The sequence below is a fragment of the Aedes albopictus genome, chromosome 2, assembly GCF_035046485.1.
Source record: "Aedes albopictus strain Foshan chromosome 2, AalbF5, whole genome shotgun sequence".
In the NCBI taxonomy this organism is placed as follows: Eukaryota; Metazoa; Arthropoda; class Insecta; order Diptera; family Culicidae; genus Aedes; species Aedes albopictus.
In genome coordinates this window covers 39,750,961-39,769,154 of record NC_085137.1, presented here as the reverse complement: position 1 = coordinate 39,769,154, position 18,194 = coordinate 39,750,961, and the positions used below count along the sequence as shown (strand labels likewise).

General features: G+C 42.5%; 4 protein-coding genes across 7 annotated transcripts in view; all 4 read left to right on the top strand.

The window, feature by feature from the left end:
* LOC109421199 (zinc finger protein 717) overlaps positions 1-182 on the top strand; it is a 2,195-nt gene extending 2,013 nt beyond the window's left edge. For all 3 annotated transcript variants that reach the window (XM_062849499.1, XM_029871125.2, XM_029871124.2), the window contains exon 4: positions 54-182. In XM_062849499.1, coding sequence (XP_062705483.1) covers positions 54-156 — 103 coding nt within the window. In that variant the 3' untranslated portion in view covers positions 157-182. The remainder of the gene's footprint in view (positions 1-53) is intronic.
* Positions 1-18,194, top strand: part of LOC109622949 (hypermethylated in cancer 2 protein-like) — a 301,534-nt gene that overhangs the window by 191,441 nt on the left and 91,899 nt on the right. The window lies entirely within an intron of this gene.
* LOC109421271 (zinc finger protein 157) lies at positions 2,763-4,203 on the top strand. 2 transcript variants are annotated; one of them, XM_019695755.4, is made up of 4 exons: positions 2,763-2,890; positions 3,240-3,354; positions 3,424-3,827; positions 3,887-4,203. In XM_019695755.4, exons 2-4 carry the CDS (start codon positions 3,241-3,243, stop codon positions 4,170-4,172), a joined length of 804 nt encoding a protein of 267 aa, XP_019551300.3. In that variant the 5' UTR covers positions 2,763-2,890; position 3,240; the 3' UTR covers positions 4,173-4,203. The 2 variants fall into 2 exon arrangements, with proteins under 2 accessions (XP_019551300.3, XP_062705484.1); XM_062849500.1 differs by having other exon boundaries at positions 2,875-3,002; positions 3,211-3,354.
* On the top strand, positions 14,967-17,157 carry LOC115253454 (zinc finger protein 454). Its single transcript, XM_029868204.2, has 5 exons — positions 14,967-15,176; positions 15,249-15,580; positions 15,656-16,126; positions 16,184-16,384; positions 16,455-17,157. Exons 1-5 carry the CDS (start codon positions 14,988-14,990, stop codon positions 16,555-16,557), a joined length of 1,296 nt encoding a protein of 431 aa, XP_029724064.2. The 5' UTR covers positions 14,967-14,987; the 3' UTR covers positions 16,558-17,157.

Genomic DNA, 18,194 nt, shown 5'->3' with positions numbered 1-18,194 from the left:
ATTACAAATTTTCATGTTTGTTTCTAACTTTGAAACCGATATTTATATTTCAGAGGACGTTTGCGGAGACATATGAACATCTGTACCCACCGGACGGAGAATCAACTGGCATTACTCGAAGCAGAGTACACATGGGAACTTTCTAAAGGATTTTAAAGAGCAATAAATGGTAGTAACTCGGATTAGTTAAACTTTATGTTAATAATAATGAAGAAAAAGTATCCATTTTGTCAAATCTATCCTAGATCAAATTTTCATAGAATTTCATGGTTTCGAGATCAAAGGAACACCCTGTTTATCTATATTTTGGCCCTGTATATTCTATATTTTGGCTCAGAGGTGTTTCCCAGAATTTGGGCGTACGATTTGAATAGGACTAATCTGCATAGGGGAAGATTTAAATATTACGTTAATCATTTATCGGGATTTTCAGACCCCCTCCCCACCTCTGTCACACATTTTTTCTATACCTAATACGCGTCTATGCACGTACTGTCACACTTTCGTAAACCCCCCCTCCCCTCTCTCTGAAGCAATACCTTCTTGGTGGTTCCGGAGAGACGTAGGGTTTGGCGACCATAGGAATGTGTTTTAGTGGGTCGAGGAGAGAGTAGAGTAAGGTGGGGCAAAAGTTCGACCCTAGTTGAAAATTCAATATTTTTCCAAAAACCAAAGCAGGTATAAATAAATGAATACCGTCCAGCGATTCTACCATCCATGAGCTAAAACTTTGCTGAACAAAGTAACGCCAAATGTCTTTTCAATTTTAGGTTACAAGACTTTTTGTGTGTCTTATTCGAACTCTTGCCCCACCACTGGGGCAAAAGTTCGAATCTAGTGTTTGTGCATTTTCGCTAACCATTGCACACTATTTTGACACTTTGGTAATAGGAATACCTGAAACCAATTGATATTTTATGTTGGAACTGGAATACACTTTAAAGTTCGATCTGCATTTTACCCAAACGAGGGTTATATTTACTACACCAAAAATTAGTAGTTTTCCGTCTAATTCAGATAAAACAACATTTGTTTTCAACTTTGATCGAATTTTCTCACAAATTCCATCATTTTTAGAAATAATATGTACATTTTGCAGAATTTTGGGGTTTCACCTAAAGTTGCCACATGACTCGAACTCTTGCCCCACAATTCGAACTTTTGCCCCACTATGTGTAAAATGTGATTTCTAAATCTTTTTTGTAAAAAGTTATACATGCTAAAGCATCTTCAAAATATAGCTAGTTACACCACAAAATAAAATATCGAATTCGATTTTATTACAATTCCATTCCATACGTTGGAAGGACCATTGTATATTACAATTTTTTGATCAAAAACCAACGTTTTGTCATAACTTTTCGAAATATCGATTAATTTTCATAATTTTTGGAGTGAAAATCTCTTTTACAAAAAGGTTTCGAACAACCTTGACACCCAAAAGAAATAATTTTAATTGAGCTCAAAAACTTCAAAAGAAACTCTTGCCCCACTCGAACTTTTGCCCCACTTTACTCTACTCCTGGCTTTTACTAGTGTTGTAGAAGACGGCCTTAACCCCACACTACCCTAACCTTCCTGTTAGGGTGCCTGTTGAGCAGATTTATCCCCCTATGGTTTAAAAGAAAAAAAAAAATTGGGGGGTCCTCCCCCAAATTATGAACGTACCTAATTTATGAACGTTCCCTAGGAATCACAACAAACATACGACTTATTCGAATCGAACGCCAGTTTTATTCCTCAGAAGTATGTTTAGGGGCGCTCATAAACCACGTGGACTTTTTTAGGGGGAGGGGGGTCTGGCCAAAGTCTACGCTCCATACAAATTTTAAAATTTTTGTATGGACGAAAGTCTACGGGGGAAGAGGGGGGGTTCTGAGATGAACAAAATTTGGTTTACGTGGTTTATGAACAGCGCCTTTCTTTCTCCATGGATGCCTCAAAGTACATCCTTCTTTTTATATGAATGAAAATTTTAGAAGGAATTTTAACATTTTGTGTAATGGTTTTCGGGGGAATGTTATAGAACCATTCCAGTTGCCGTTCAATAACTTACTTGTTGGGTAAAATTTGGGTTGGGTAAAATAGTGTTCAGGACTGAATTCATCCATATCATCAGTACACTGAACGAAAACCCCATCCCGAAATCGACTGATTTGTCCGACCATCCAGTCCAAATTACCAAAATCGTGTTTTCGAATGACGAATCAGTCATACGGCAATCATCCTAAAAAGCGGATGACGATCATCTTATTCGCGTATGAGTCGACGCACGCTATGTGAATGAATATAAGTTGCAGAGCGAAGGCAACACAGATGCACCAAATTTATTAATCGATAGCGTAACAAGTTCCTTGTTTGTTATACCCGCGACATTGACGGATTGCATTGCATGTCTTATTTCTGGACATGACATATTTTTGAAATGGGTGTTCGCAAGGGCACCCCGGCCACTTAGCAAATCATTTTTGAGAAAGGAAGCGGATATATGATTGATATCAATCGCTAAAAAACAAGGTTGCTCGACCATATGGTCGACATCCCATTTCCATATCGCTGTCATCCGATTTTAGGATGCCATCATTCGGTCGGTGGACCATACGGTTTCCGACCGAATGTCGTTAAGGGGCGCGATCGTATCGCCTCTCAGTCGATCTTAGGCGGGGGTTTCCGTTCAGTGTACGACAGTCTTTTTGACGTTTTCTTTGTGCAGGTAAAATTCATTCGTATGCTACATGAACAAAAACAAATATTGTTTTAGTTTATTCAGTAAGCTCTTCAAGTCCTTCAAGTCCACTGGATTTCAATATCAATTGGTTTCTAAAAAAAATGCAAAAATATCAAAACTAGTTCGTTTGAGAACCTGTGAAGTTAATATAAAATAGAGAAGGTAGGAATGATCATTTTTTCTTTTCTTTTTATCTTTATTATCAAGATTTTTGGACCTAGGCTAATTTATGCCGGAATTATGACCTGCTAATAATTTGAACAATGTTTGAACAGTTATTGTCCGTGCAGTTGAATCCCGGAATTTTCGACTAGCGAAGTTGGATTTTTCTCTAAATCCGTACCTAACTTCGGAAGTGGTGCGCTGTATAGCGGACCAGGTTTAGAGTACAGCGCACCACTTCCGAAGTTAGGTCCGACGCATGGATTTGGAGAAAAATCCAACTTCGCTAGTCGAAAACTCCGATTTTCAACTAAATTGAGAATATTAATGAAAATGAGCCTGTTTTCAGAATGTTTGAAGAACCAAACAACCTTTGCCGACTATGTTTGAGCGAAGAGTCCCTCGTCAGCATTTTCGTGGAAGAAAGCTGCTATCAATGGATATTGGATTATCTCTCGATACAGGTGAGTTTCAAGCATTGCATTGCATTACAAAATTCACATTTAACTTATAGCGGATGCATCGTTCTCTAGATATCCGTAGGAGACGGAATGAGTGAAACGATTTGTGCTCTCTGCCGCCTAAAATTAGCGGAATTCCATCAGTTTCGAAACCGTTGTCGGGAAGTGCAAGGTGTACTTCTGAATAAACTAAAAAAGGCTCACAAACAATCGGCCATCGACGCAAAAAGAAAACCTAAAAGCCCGAAAAAGTCAAAAACAATACAGTGTTCTGACTGTTTGAAGGCGTTCAAGTCCAAGAAAGACCTATGTGATCATGCACGATGCCACAGAAAAAACAATCGTGCCAATGCTAAACAATTGCACTGCAGTGAATGCCCAAAGGTGTTCCAATCAAGGAAACAATTAACGGATCACAGGCGGTATCACTTTGCCAAACATGCATGTCCACGCTGTGGAAAAGCGTTCGCTAAACGGTGATTTTGCTAGAAAATCATCCCTTGTTATATTTTTGATAATAATCTTGATATTTTAGGACTGATCTGCCTAGGCACTTGAAATTTTGTACCCGACGCAAGTCGAAACAACCGAAGCATTCCAAAGAAAACGATGATTCTAATACGACAGAGCTCACATTGGATCAACTTCAAATGATGAAAGCAGAAGGCTCTGGGGAACAGAATAGTAGCACGGAGATCACACAGCAGGCTGTATACACGCAAAAATCAGATATAAGTGAAACATATGAAAATGTATTTGCAGAGGATTTAGATCTACCAGGAAATCCAGTAAAAATAGAGTTTTTTGCAGATGATGTTTAAACCATCAAGTAACATACATTTATAGGTAATATATACTTAGTTTTTATCGTCAACCCCATGACAAGCCTTGTAGTAACAACATCGTTGCTGGAATACGTCTTATCCTGTCACGGGAAACGTATTTGTAAAAAATAATAACCTTTCCTAGGCATTATAAGACAGAAAAAGTAAGTTTAGTATGGACCGTAACGCTGTGTTTAACTCCTTCTCTCCCCCTATCGCGTTACGTAATTTGTGCACGATGCCTATTCCTCATAAAGGCTTTTGTCTGACAGTAAAGGCCCTTCCTAATCATTGCATATGGCAACCACTACCGCAGTCTTGGACATTGCCGCTATGCCCATTGTATAGAATCTCCACATATTGTTCCGATCCATCCTTTCTTGCGCAATTACTCCTTTGATTCTTCTAGTAATTCTTGCTTGGACTTCTATAGAAATTCTAATTGTGATACCTAGAGGAATTCTTCTAGCGATTCCTCTAGAGGTTTCTCCTGGTATTTTTATTGAACTGGCATCACTGTTCTGACACCGTTACGTGAATTCAGTCAGGCAGCGAGCGTTACCTTTTGTTTTGTATAACGTTATTAATAAAGTTACTACGCAATTTCTGAATCGGTCGTGTCGTGTTTTTATTCCGCCGAATTCCGATATATTCCGGGTTGATTAATACTCTGCGAACCGTCCGCCCACAGGTTATGGGCCCAGAGTAATCGTCGCGTAGGAAATTCCGGTCGAAGTGTTGTTTTTTCGGGAAAATCGAACGGAAAAAGTTTCGTCGTTGATCGCCGGTGTGTGCTAGCAGCCGAAAAACAAAATGGCTGAACAGGCACGATTTCCATTTCCAAAATTGAATAACCACAATTTCCAAACGTGGAAATTCAAGATGGAGATGATGCTCGTCCGAGACGAGTTATGGTACGTCATCGATGAGGCTGAGCAGGTTCCAACAGCGGCGGCAGCTTTAGCGCAGTGGAATAAAGACGACCGGAAGGCTCGCGCTACAATTTGTTTGTGCCTTGAGGACGCCCAATTGAGTTTGGTACGGGCTGCGAATACAGCCAAAGATGCGTGGACTGCACTCAAAAAGTACCACGATAAAACATCCGACGTGTACCTACTCAAGAAGTTGACGAAGCTCGAATTGACCGACGACGGCGATATGGAAGATCACCTGCAAACGTTCAGCGACCTGGTGCAAAGGATTGCAGACGTGGGGGATGAATTACCAGCGAAATTGCAAGTAGCGATGTTGCTATGCTCTCTCCCTGACTCCTACGACCCGCTCACGACTGCGTTGGAGCAACGGCCTAGTGACGAACTGACGTTGGATTTGGTAAAATCCAAATTATTGGCAGAAGCGGAGAAGCGGAAGGAACGGTCCGGAGCTGCTGCTTCGAGCGGCGGTAAAGCGCTGAAAGTTGGTCATCGTCGTTTCCGCGTTGGAGGTGGTGGTGATGTCAGCAACAAGGACTCGCGGGTTTGTTTCTATTGCAAACAACCTGGCCACCTAAAACGAAATTGCCGTCAGTTTTTGAAGGAGTGCAACAAGGTGGAAAACTCGACCCAATCGAAAAAGGAGGATAAATCCAAGGCCAAGGCAAGTCAAGCTCAAAGCGTATCGGATGGACCATTGGCGTGGATGGTCGGCTATGGCGAGCCGGCGGATTGGTACGTAGACAGCGGTGCAACTCGACACATGACGGGAAACAGGAGATTCTTCTCGAAGCTAGAGGAGGCAAAGTTTGCCAGCGTTATCTTAGCGGACGGTGAAAAGTCAGAAGTTCGTGGCGTTGGTGAAGGTAGGTTCCATGTGATCGATGGCAACGGAGAAGCGGTCGAAGTCATGCTGCACGACGTCCTTTTCGTTCCCGGATTGACGAGCGGACTGATTTCCGTTAGTGCGCTTAGCAAGAAAGGTTTTGGTGTTGTTTTCAACGGCAGCGGATGTGAGATTCGTCGACCGAATGGTGAGGTTGTAGCAGTTGCGGGTTGCCATGGCAATATGTATCGATTGCATACACCTGAGAAGGCGATGGCAAGTATTCAGCCGTCACATACACCAAATTGTTTGCACACGTGGCACAGACGGTTGGGGCACCGCGACCCCGAGGTTGTGCGGTCTATTGCCAAGGACGGACTAGCGGATGGAATGAAGGTGATCGACTGTAATGTGCGTGCGGTATGCCAATGCTGCATCAAAGGGAAGCTGGCACGGAAGCCGTTTCCGCAACAGTGCGACAGAGGATCCAAGGCGATATTGGATGTGGTTCACATGGATTTATCCGGACCGATGACAAGTACTCCCAGCGGAAACAGGTATTTTCTGTCGATAGTCGACGATTATTCTCGAATGTCCTTCACGTACCTACTGCGGAAAAAGTCGGACGCGGCGGTCAAGATCCGGGATTTTGTAGCTTTCTGTAAGACGCAGGTCGGCAAAACTCCACGTGTACTGCAATCAGACGGCGGCGGAGAGTTCGTCGGTAACGAGTTGCAGCGGTTCCTGAGAAGCGAAGGGATTGTATGTCAGTTTTCGGCCCCGTACTCGCCACAACAAAACGGCGTGGCCGAAAGGAGAAATCGCTATCTCAAAGAAATGACAATGTGTCTTTTGCTGGAGGGTGGCCTGGATGAAAAATACTGGGGTGAGGCGGTGCTCACGTCGACCTACGTGCAAAACCGCCTACCGTCGCGTTCTATTGGAATGAGCCCCTTCGAGCGTTGGTATGGGAGAAAGCCATCTTTCAAACATTTCCGGATTTTCGGTAGTGATGCGTGGGTGCAAATACCAGCGGAGCGCAGGAAGAAGATGACACCGAAGGCGCGGCTTTTGCTTTTGTTGGTTATTCCAATCAACATAAAGCCTATCGGTTTCTCGATAAAACTACCGGCCGCATTACGATAAGTCGCGATGCGAAATTTCTTGAGGATACGGAGATGGACCGGAAGATTGGATGCGATGAACGGATTGGACAACGGGAAGAACAAGAAACAATTGTCGAGCTGCCAGCACTGCCAAAGTCCGACGAGGTTTCGATCGCCGAAGAAGAAGAAGAGGATTTTATTGGCTACGAGAGTGCTGAAGAACTGTTCGTTGGACAAGACCAGGAAGAAGTTGTGTTCGATGAAGTAGTTCGTGGAGATCCAAACGGCGAAGATGGACGAGTTTTGCCTCGACGAGCGAACAGAGGTGTGTTGCCCCCTAGGATGAACGACTACGTTGTAGGTAGAGCAGCTGTCGCTTTGGATGAGCCGACGACCTACGAAGAGGCCGTTGGTTCCGAGGAAAAGGAGAAATGGATTAAAGCAATGAGTGAGGAGTACCAGTCGCTAATCGATAATGACACCTGGGAGCTTGTGGATCCGCCTACCGATCGGAACATCATTGGCAGCAGGTGGGTGTTTAAGCGCAAGCTGAATGCAGATGGCAAAGTGGACCGCTTCAAGGCGCTACTTGTCGCGCAAGGCTTTGCCCAGCGAGTTGGTGTTGATTTCGACGATAGCTTTGCCCCTGTTGCTATGCATTCAACTTTCCGTTTGCTGCTGACTGTTGCTGGGTACCGCAAAATGCAAGTAAAACACCTGGATGTGAAATCAGCATACCTATATGGTACACTGGAGGAGGAAGTATTTATGCGTCAGCCGCCGGGGTTCGCCGTACCACACAAGGAGCAGCAAGTGTGCCGCCTGCGGAAATCTATTTACGGACTGAAACAGGCTGCTAGAACTTGGCACAAAACGATAACGGATATACTTCTGAAGATGGGATTTCTACAGTGTAAGGCAGACTCGTGTCTTTACCGCAAAAAGTGTGCAGGAGGAGAGTGGATGTACATTCTTTTGTACGTTGACGATTTTTTGGTAGTCTGCAAACAAGAAAGTCACATCAAGGAGGTGGAGATGGAACTTCAAAAGAAGCTGAAGATCACGAAGCTTGGAGACGTGTCCTGTTTCCTTGGTATACGCGTCGATAAGGATCAGGAAGGTTTCTACAATCTCAGCCAAGCTGTTTTCATCAAGAAGGTTGCAGGGAGCTTCGGACTGAACGATGCAAAAGGATCAAAATTCCCAATGGATACTGGATATTACAAGATCAGGCTGGACAGCAAACCGTTAACGAACAACGCTGAATATCAACGATTGATTGGAAGCCTTTTGTACATAGCGACTCACAGCCGGCCTGATATCGCTGCATGCGTGGGTATTTTAAGTCGTAAAATCAGTTCGCCTACTTTGGTCGATTGGACAGAAGCAAGAAGAGTTGTGCGTTATTTGCTGCGAACCATTGACTACGGCTTAAGACTTGGGGCACCTGGAGCGGAGTTCAAGCTGGTTGGTTACTGCGATTCAGACTGGGCCGGTGACAGCACCGACCGCAAATCGTGCAGCGGATATCTGTATCGCATAGGAGGAGCTACAGTAAGCTGGATAAGTCGCAAGCAGAGCTGCGTTGCAACTTCCACAATGGAAGCAGAATACGTTGCTTTATCGGGTGCGGCACAGGAAGCGGTGTGGCTCCGCGGATTGCTCGATGAGTTGGACGAGAAGCAGGTGCAAGCTACTACAGTTTACGAAGATAACCGCAGTTGTTTGGATTTCGTTGCATTAGATCATCAAAAGAAACGGTCCAAACATATTGACATTCGGTATCACTATACGAGAGACGTCTGTGCTACCGGAGTGATTGATCTACAATACTGTACTTCAGAGGACATGATAGCGGACATTCTCACCAAACCGCTTGGAGCTGAACGAGTGAGGAAGTTCGCTGCTATGATGGGCCTGGTTCCCATTCCAGGCCGAGATGGTTGAATTCCCGAGGAGGAGTATTGAACTGGCATCACTGTTCTGACACCGTTACGTGAATTCAGTCAGGCAGCGAGCGTTACCTTTTGTTTTGTATAACGTTATTAATAAAGTTACTACGCAATTTCTGAATCGGTCGTGTCGTGTTTTTATTCCGCCGAATTCCGATATATTCCGGGTTGATTAATACTCTGCGAACCGTCCGCCCACAATTTTTACTGGAATTCTTCCGGAATTTTTTTTAAAGATTCCTCCAGAAAATCCTCCAAGGACTCAATCTTCTATGAATGCGATGACTTCTTCAGTGGATAACTGACACTGAGGAAGATTACAAGTGGTAGTCGAAATACGCGTATCTGTCAAAGGATAAGCAACATAGGGCGTAATTAAAAGGTACGAAACTGATTACACTCATTCGAAGATAATTATGCTGTCTGGTATTAATTACACCAAGACGATGACCTCGGACGGAAAGTAAGAGGTTGGTGTCAGGCCCTACGAGCCAGCCGTAAAAAACCACTGTAACGGAAAATCAGCAACAGAATAATACGAACCTAGTCCAACGGCAACGACCCCAGCGAACAAAAAGGACTTGCGATTGGAAACTCGGTACGTGGGACTGCCGATCTCTCAATTTCATTGGGAGCACCCGCATACTCGCCGATCTACTGAAGGACCGCGGGCTCGGCATCGTAGCGCTGCAGCAGGTGTGTTGGACAGGATCCATGGTGCGAACGTTTAGAGGTAATCATACCATCTACCAGAGCTGCGGCAACACACGCGGCAACAGCTTTCATCGTGATGGGTGATATGCAGAGGCGCGTGATCGGTTGGTGGCCGATTGACGAAATAATGTGCAGGTTGAGGATCAAGGGCCGATTCTTTAACTTCAGCATAATAAACGTGCACAGCCCACACTCCGGAAGTACTGATAATGACAAAAACGCATTTTACGCGCAGATCGAACGCGAGTACGATCGCTGCCCAAGCCACGACGTCAAGATCATCATAGGAGATTTGAACGCTCAGGAGGAGGAATTCAGACCGACGATGGTAAGTTCAGCGCCCACCAGCAGACGAACGAAAACGGCCTACGACTCATTGATTTCACCACCTCCAAAAATATGGCCATATGTAGCACCTTTTTCCAACACAGCCTCCCTTATCGTTACACCTGGAGATCACCACAGCAGACGGAATCTCAAATCGACCACGTTTGATTGACAGACGGCACTTCTCCGACATTATCGACGTCAGGCGTTGCCAGACGAGGGCGAGCTCGATGAGGCCCCTCTATTGGACTGCTGGAGTGCAGTGAAAGCAGCCATCAACGACGCAGCCGAGAGCATCATCGGGTACGTGGAACTGAATCGACGGAACGAATGGTTCGACGAAGAGTGCAGAACGGTTTTGGAGGAGAAGAACGCAGCGAGGGCGGTAATGCTGCAGCGAGGGCGGTAATGCTGCAGCAAGGGACTCGACAGAACGTGGAACGTTACATACAGAAGCGGAAACAGCAGACCAACCTCTTTCGGGAGAAAAAGCGCCGCCTGGAAGAAGCGGAGTGTGAAGAAATGGAACTACTATGCCGTTCGCAAGAAACACGGAAGCTCTATCAGAAGCTCAACGCATCCCGCAACGGCTTCGTGCCGCGAGCCGAAATGTGCTGGGATAAGGACGGAGGCCTCTTGACGGACGGACGTGAGGTGATCGAAAGGTGGAAGCTGGAAGGTGTGATGCGACGAGCCGGAACGATTTTCACAATCAATTTGTGTGCTTTGCGGACGCCATGGAAATTATCGCCAGAACATTTGGAACGATGACAGAGCTGTACACCCGCCTGAAACTCGAAGCAGCAAAGGTCGGACTTGTGGTGAATGCCTCAAAAACAAAGTACATGCTGGTAGGCGGAACCGAAAACGACCGGATACGTCTGGGCAGTAATGTTACGATAGACGGGGATACCTACGAGGTGGTGGAAGAATTCATCTACCTCGGATCCTTACTGACGGCTAACAACAATGTGAGTCGTGAAATTCGAAGGCGCATCATCAGCGGAAGTCGTGCCTACTACGGGCTCCAGAAGAAGCTGCGGTCTAAAAAGATTGACCCACGCTCCAAATGCATCACGTACAAAACGCTAAAAGACCGGTGGTCCTCTACGGACACGAGACATGGACCATGCTCGAGGAGGTCCTGCAAGCGCTCGGAGTTTTCGAGCGACGCGTGCTAAGGACGATCTTCGGCGGTGTGCAGGAGAACGGCGTGTGGCAGAGAAGGATGAACCACGAGCTCGCTGCATTTTACGGCGAACCCAGCATCCAGAAGGTGGCCGAAGCCGGAAGGATACGGTGGGCAGGGCATATTGCAAGAATGCCGGACAACAACCCTGAAAAGCTGGCGTTTGCAACTGATCCGGTTGGCACACGAAGGCGTGGATCGTAGTGAGCACGATGGGCGGACCAGGTGGAGCGTGACTTGACGAACATCGGGCGTGACCGAGGATGGAGAACGGCTGCCACGAACCGTGTATTATGGAGATGTTGATTCAGTTTTATCGTGAATTTATAATAATAATACTAAATAAATGAAATGAAATGAAGATAAGTACTACTTACATTCTAAAACAATCAATCCAAGCATGGGTTCATGCGTGATTCAGGTGTACGGCGCACCCCCAGGACATTGTTGTTCCACCTGTAACACAAAAAGAAAAGAAATTAGAATTAGATGAAAATTTTAGAGGGCATATTTTAGAGAAAACTACAGCATTTCGAGTTGACCATGCAAAAGTTGAAAATCTTAACATATTTTTTTAAAACTGCGTAGTTTGGAGTATTGAATAATCTTCAAAGTATTCTTGAAATTTGACACATTTTAAGATATTGTGGATTTACCGGCTATTTGTATTCTACCGGTTACTTGGGTAGCCGTTACAAAGTAGCCGTTTTCATATAAAAATCAACTTGATTGCCAAAAAATGAATGTCGCTGAGTAGCTAGTGGCAAGGAGAAACAGCGCATTCAATAAAAATGATTAAAATAATTTTTAAGTTACTCTTTTTACAAAACGGCTACTTTTGAGGCCATACTAAAGCGACCGGTAGAATACAAGTAGCCGGTAAATCCACAATATCTATTCAAAGCTCCAACGAAAATTTCGATGGAAATTCCAACATCGTTGTGGTCTACGCTGCACTTTGCTGCAACTGAAAAATTATCCTTCATAAAGAATATTTGGTAATTTAGAATCTCATAATATTGACGAGAAATTAAAAAAAAATGTATTAGAACTGTTCAAGGAGGGTCACATCAATGATACTTGACTTGTTTCGTTGACGAATCTGTTTTGTTTTTATGCCTTAAAGCAATTTCGTTGTTGTCAATGTTGAAGTGGGAGCTTCGGAGTGAATCGGACACGGATAAGTTTCGGAGTACTTTATTAACGACCACACTGGTCGGAGTCTAGTCAAAAACTGACAGTTAGGAAAATTCACAAGCAAGGGTTGTCAAGGGTGTAACTAACGCATCCAAGGCAGCGGAGATTGCCTACTATAGTAAAAAAAAAACCTTCTCAATATCCCAATCGGCGACCTATGCTAACAGTTTTGCTTGAACTTCTCTTCATCACTGGAATCGTTGTTGAAGTCCTAAAGTTCGTTGATGCACTCATCCAGACTCAACTACTTCGGCAGCTGAATCTTCCGTTGTGCCTTTGGTCCCACTGAATTAAAAACTTCGACGAACAACTCACAATGCAATTTTCTGGGCCCATAACCTATTGAGGGGCATGGATTCCATTACAGAGATACAGACGTAACACTTAGAACAAATTATATTAAAAATCATCGTCACAAAATCGTAATCGCACAATGCTAATCATGCCGTGTTTGGGCAAGCTACTACTAGATGGCGGTAGCACAGAGAAACAGACGTCACACTCTCATTGTTTCTCATCGATTACCTTTTAACGGTTGATTCAAATATTCAGTACCGTCTACCCCCGTTGGTTTGAACGTCACCTCATGCAAACCAAAGGGGTTCATTTTTTAATTTGAACTTTTAGTAACCCTGTGGGCATCGTAAAACACACTGGTGGTAACCCTTTTCACTGTTTTGTTTTGATTCTCCGTTCCGTTTCACCCCGTTCCATGAGCAGAATGACGTTTGAACCGTTTTTAGTTTGAACGATGTGCAGATTAGAGGGGGTCAAATTAAAAAGTGTTCAGATTAGATGAGGTCAAACCAACGGGGGTAGCCGGTAGAAGGTCGATTGACCATTCGCGGCGCTGATGTCGGTTTTGCTCCTGTTTGACGTTTGCTCACTACCGCCATCTAGGGGTGGCCCGGCCAAATACAGTACGCTTAGCATTGGGCGATTATGTTTTCGAGACGATATTTTTAATAAAATTTGTTCTAAGTGTTATGTCTGTTTCTCTGTTCCGGTAATGAGCAAACGTCAAACAGGAGCAAAAATTATGCCAGCGCCGCGACTGGTGAATTGACCAACCACCGAATATTTGGATCAACTGTTGAAAAGGTAATCGATGGAAAGCGAGTAGAGTGTGACGTCTGTTTCACCACCAAGGGGAACGACATATCCTTTTCTAACTGGAAAATCCACATTTATCCGTTCCTAACCGTCGCTATCCGCTGCTGAGCAGCAGTTAGACGCAGTTAACGACGGTTAGCAATGGATAAATGCGGATTTTTTTTTCGGTTAGCGAAGGATATTGACCAATCCAAATTCCTGTGTGGTAGTGGTTTGTGTTCAGATTTCCCGTGTTAATCTATCTGTAAGAACTTTGTAAACATCTTTTGTTCTCACGTATATGGATAGGCTTGCATTAGGTTTCGTGAGACATTTTTTGGACAACTCAATATCATTTCACTGTTACACTCCAACCAGTACGGATGTATTAAATAAAGATTAAGGTGAATATATAACGAAGCCACACTTCGAATTTTCAAAAGCACAAATCTGAAGAACCGAGGGTTGGTTTGCGCTGAAAAGTTGATCGATTGGTCACCACCATCGGGTCACCAATCGATCAACTTTTCAGTGAAATTCGTCTTTTGGTTTCTCAGATTTGTGCTCGTAAAAATTCGAGGAGTGGCTTCGTTATATATTCACCTTAACGTTAATTCACAAGTGTTTGTGTCCACGTGGTACATTTGGCAGACCCCAACTCCCTATCCGTGGACAGCGAACGGCAACTAGGTACATAGTGCTAGTGATGTACAGGACAAGAAGTTTAACGCACAAACTACAATGAACGCTCGATAACTATAACATGTTCACGTTCTACTTTGCTGATGAAGTTTATTAACGGCAACATCTGGCACACGTCAACAATTTATCAATTGAAGCTAAAAGAATATTATTCCGATACATAGATGCCTGTAAACTCGAAAAGATAACTTGAGACTTCAAAAACTCTTCCTCAAAGATTAGTTCAGGAATGTGCTTGAAAATCTACTCAGAAATTTCATCCGAATTTTTATCCCAGTGATTCTTCGAAGGTTTCTGGCAAATTGCCTCCCAGAAGTATTTTCAGAATTGTTCCCAGAGTTTCTCGTGGGATGTCTTCCGGAATTTCTCCCGAGACTTTCCCAGTGTTCTTCCTAGGCTTTCTTCTAGAGGCTTCTTTTATACTCAGAAAAATGAGCTCTATCATTTAGGCTATAGAAAATAGCAATATTTTATTCACTAAATAAGCCGATTGGAGAGAAAAAAATTAACATAAAAAAAATAAACTAAATTTATAAATTAAAGTTTTTTGAAATGCTATTTATTTATTTCAATAATAAACTTTTTCTCAAATGACGATAGTCTGTAAAAAAAATTAAAAAGTTTCTCCATTTTACTGCTACGTTAACTTGCATACAAGAAGTCGACGTTCAAGCTGTTTTTGCCAATGTATTGAGAAAGTTCATTCAACAAATCCATTTGGATGCCGGCTGAGCCTTCAATCAACAAAAGACAGTGAACGAGTTGAGTGATATCGATGATATCCAACAAGTTTGTTTTGAAACCGCTTCTTAAGTCGAAAGATATGGAAAAGGTAAAAATTGAATCAAAATCCCACGTTATTCCTCGTCAGGTTTGTCGTCTGTGTTTGGGGGAAAAATTACTTAACAATATATTTCTGGAAAATGTTCTACATCAATGGATATCTGCTTATCTCTCAATTGAGGTAAATATTGCAGTTGACATGGGCTTAGCATTTCCTAAACAAGAAACTAAAACTCAAAAGGATTTCTATTAGGTATCCACTGAGGATCACATGAGCCAACTCATCTGTGCCGGATGTCGAATACGGTTGACTGAATTCCATCAATTCCGGCTGCGTTGCCAGGAAGTGCAATGCGTTCAGCTATCCATGATCCATATGTCTACCGGTGTCAATGATCCAGCTAAGGATATTGGAACGATAGCTCAAGTGCAGTTAGTCGGAGAAGAAGAGCAAAGTGCTCTAAGCATTGTCTGTGAAGTTTGTCATAAGGTGTTCAAGACCAATAAGCAATTGTTCAATCATAGAAGAATTCATAAGCCCAAGAAACATCGATGTACTAGTTGTAGGAAATCGTTTGTAAGACGGTAAGAAACTGAAAACATTACATATGTAACTTTATTAGTGTAGTACCAGCTTTAATACGATTTTTCAATTTTTAGTGAACATCTGGACAAACACATCAAAATGCACAATGCAAAGCTAGAAGAAGGAAATGAGTTACAAAATAAAGAGCCATCGACCAGAGCATCTAATTCAACAGAATTGGGGTTGCTCACTAACCAGCTTGACCATCAGTTTCCTGACCAACAACCAATCTCCGTCAAACTTGAACCTCTGGACGAAGATATTTCATACGGAGAAAGTAAATTTTCTGATAGTGTAGAGCCAATGATCGACATAGGACAACCGAAAGTAGAAGAACGTTCAGATTCAGAAGTCGAAACACCAAGTGACGGCCTCATGGCGAATGATAAGCCAAATCCGGAGGAGAAATGCGTTGAAAAGCCATTCAAGTGTGATCTATGTCAAAAGAGGTTCCTGAAAAAGCGTAGACTGGATTTTCACACACGGTACATACATGGCGCAAAATCGCACATTTGTCCTATCTGCGAAAGACCGTTTAGATTCCGGTAAGTGGAACACTACATTAGACGTTCTATAAATGATACATTTTTTTCTAATTACAGCCATCATATGCTAGACCACACGCGAACGCATCTATCGCCTCACGAACGCCAGCAAATGGGTGACCAAAATGCCAGACCATTCGAGTGCGATGTATGCCACAAGACGTTTAAGATCCAGAAAGCCCTGTATCACCACAAACGATATCGGCATGGGCCGAAGAACCACGCCTGTCAACTTTGCGGGTTCCAGTTTGCATTGGCGTAACTATTGACCAACTGGTCTCCCAATAATGACAGGGATCAATTTTTTAATTCTTTTTATACATTTTAGGTCTCGGTTGGCGAAGCATATGAAAGGTCATGACCGGCGAGGAGAGACCGAAGAGGATTTCCTGAATTTAGAAGAAGCAGCGAATGAAGATGAATATTTATAAATTTTATAAATTGTTTAATAAAGAATACATATGACATATGTCATATGTGCATCTTTCAGGTTTACAGTACTTGAAGCAATCCCGCTGTTACGTTTGTAACACTTGTAGTGAACATTTTGTCAGTTTTTTTTTCGTATGTTATACCTACTATGGTTTGTACATCTGTCTCTGAATTTTAATGCGCATTTGTAGCGCTCCTGTCATTTCGGGAAGCGATCCAGTACAAAACACGCAAGCCGTCCCCTAACACGGATATCAAATAGCTGACGGTCTTGTGTTGTTGCCCGAATAAGGAGGCCCCCCTTAGGATTTGAAACTCCTAGACCAAACTCAAGCTACGTAAGCAACTACCGTGAGGTGCCCATATTTCGTGCACTTAAGAATTCTCAAAGTTTGATAAACGACTGAAATTTTACCATAAAGTATATTAGATTAATTTCTTCGATAATATTTAGTGCTGGCACTGTAGCTCCCAAGAAAAATATAAATTAGGCAACTTCACATTATACAAGATAGTTACAGCATTAGTTTTGATTTGTTTGAAAGTGCCAAATTTCGTGCACGGGTTCCAAATTTCGTTCAAAATGGGTCCAAATTTCGCTCACTCTATAAGACGTAGAATTCACCTAAATATGTTAATTTTCAAAACGTAGCATACTCGTACAATACCAATGAAACCCTATGAAACCATAACGTGTAGATAAAATCGATGTCTGTGACGAAATATGAGTGAATATTTGCTGTTTCCCATGTACGTCCCGGATGTTTACATGAGAATTTCTAAAATCCTTCTGTAGTTTTAAGGGTTATTATTTTTGAAGTTTGTTTTGCTGTTTTATTGAAATCTTAATAAAACAATATATTGTTTGCTATTTTAATCAAATGTTCACTAACTTTACTGATGGTCAGTAATGTGAATTAATTCATTTTTTTAAATGTAGCTTTTTACCTTTCTATTATGTGCCATTAATAGGCACATTCCTCGGGAGGTTAGTTCTAGTAAAGTGTCGTCTTCCAAATTTGTGTTCTGGCAATAAAGCTTATGTCAATAATTTGCTTGAATGAAACTAGCGGCTGTAAGCTACTACTCCCAATGTTTGGGTAAATAAAAACATCCCGAGCTTACTTAGTATTCCCACATTTATAAATTTGTTTATTTTTTTTTTTTCTACGTAGTGTATGAGCAGTCCCTATCTAATTTAAAACCAATTAAAATAGTTATTAGAACTATTATTAATAACCGAATCATGCGATGGGTTTGTAGCCATTTGGGTACACATGAACCTCTAAAACAAAGTTATGAAAAAGAGTGAACGAAATTAGGGACCCATACAAATTGTGGGTTCCTAATTTCGCCAACAACTAAAATATTGAAACAAAATAAGAAAATAACATTTTTAGGTAATTTTATTGCGTATTATAATAAAACATATTGAATTGGAATAATCAAACATAAATTGGAATATTTACCTTTGATAGAGGTCAAAATATTTGTTCACTTCCGTGAGTGTTGATTTTCTCGTATCTCTGAATATGGCATCTGCTATTTGCATACATTTGCAATTTATTTTTCAATCTTTGACATAAATCAAATTTTTCATTTCTTTTTTTGTGAAATGTATTGAGATCAAATGCAG

What these genes read in the sequence shown, in the direction of transcription:
- LOC109421271 (XM_019695755.4), top strand. Translation starts at nt 3,241, where the DNA reads ATGTTTGAAGAACCAAACAACCTTTGCCGACTATGTTTGAGCGAAGAG. An exon ending in TGGATTATCTCTCGATACAG is followed by an intron (nt 3,355 to 3,423) that starts GTGAGTTTCAAG and finishes ATCGTTCTCTAG; the next exon opens with ATATCCGTAGGAGACGGAAT. An exon ending in GGAAAAGCGTTCGCTAAACG is followed by an intron (nt 3,828 to 3,886) that starts GTGATTTTGCTA and finishes TTGATATTTTAG; the next exon opens with GACTGATCTGCCTAGGCACT.
- LOC115253454 (XM_029868204.2), top strand. Translation starts at nt 14,988, where the DNA reads ATGATATCCAACAAGTTTGTTTTGAAACCGCTTCTTAAGTCGAAAGAT. An exon ending in AGGAAATCGTTTGTAAGACG is followed by an intron (nt 15,581 to 15,655) that starts GTAAGAAACTGA and finishes TTCAATTTTTAG; the next exon opens with TGAACATCTGGACAAACACA. An exon ending in GGGTTCCAGTTTGCATTGGC is followed by an intron (nt 16,385 to 16,454) that starts GTAACTATTGAC and finishes TATACATTTTAG; the next exon opens with GTCTCGGTTGGCGAAGCATA.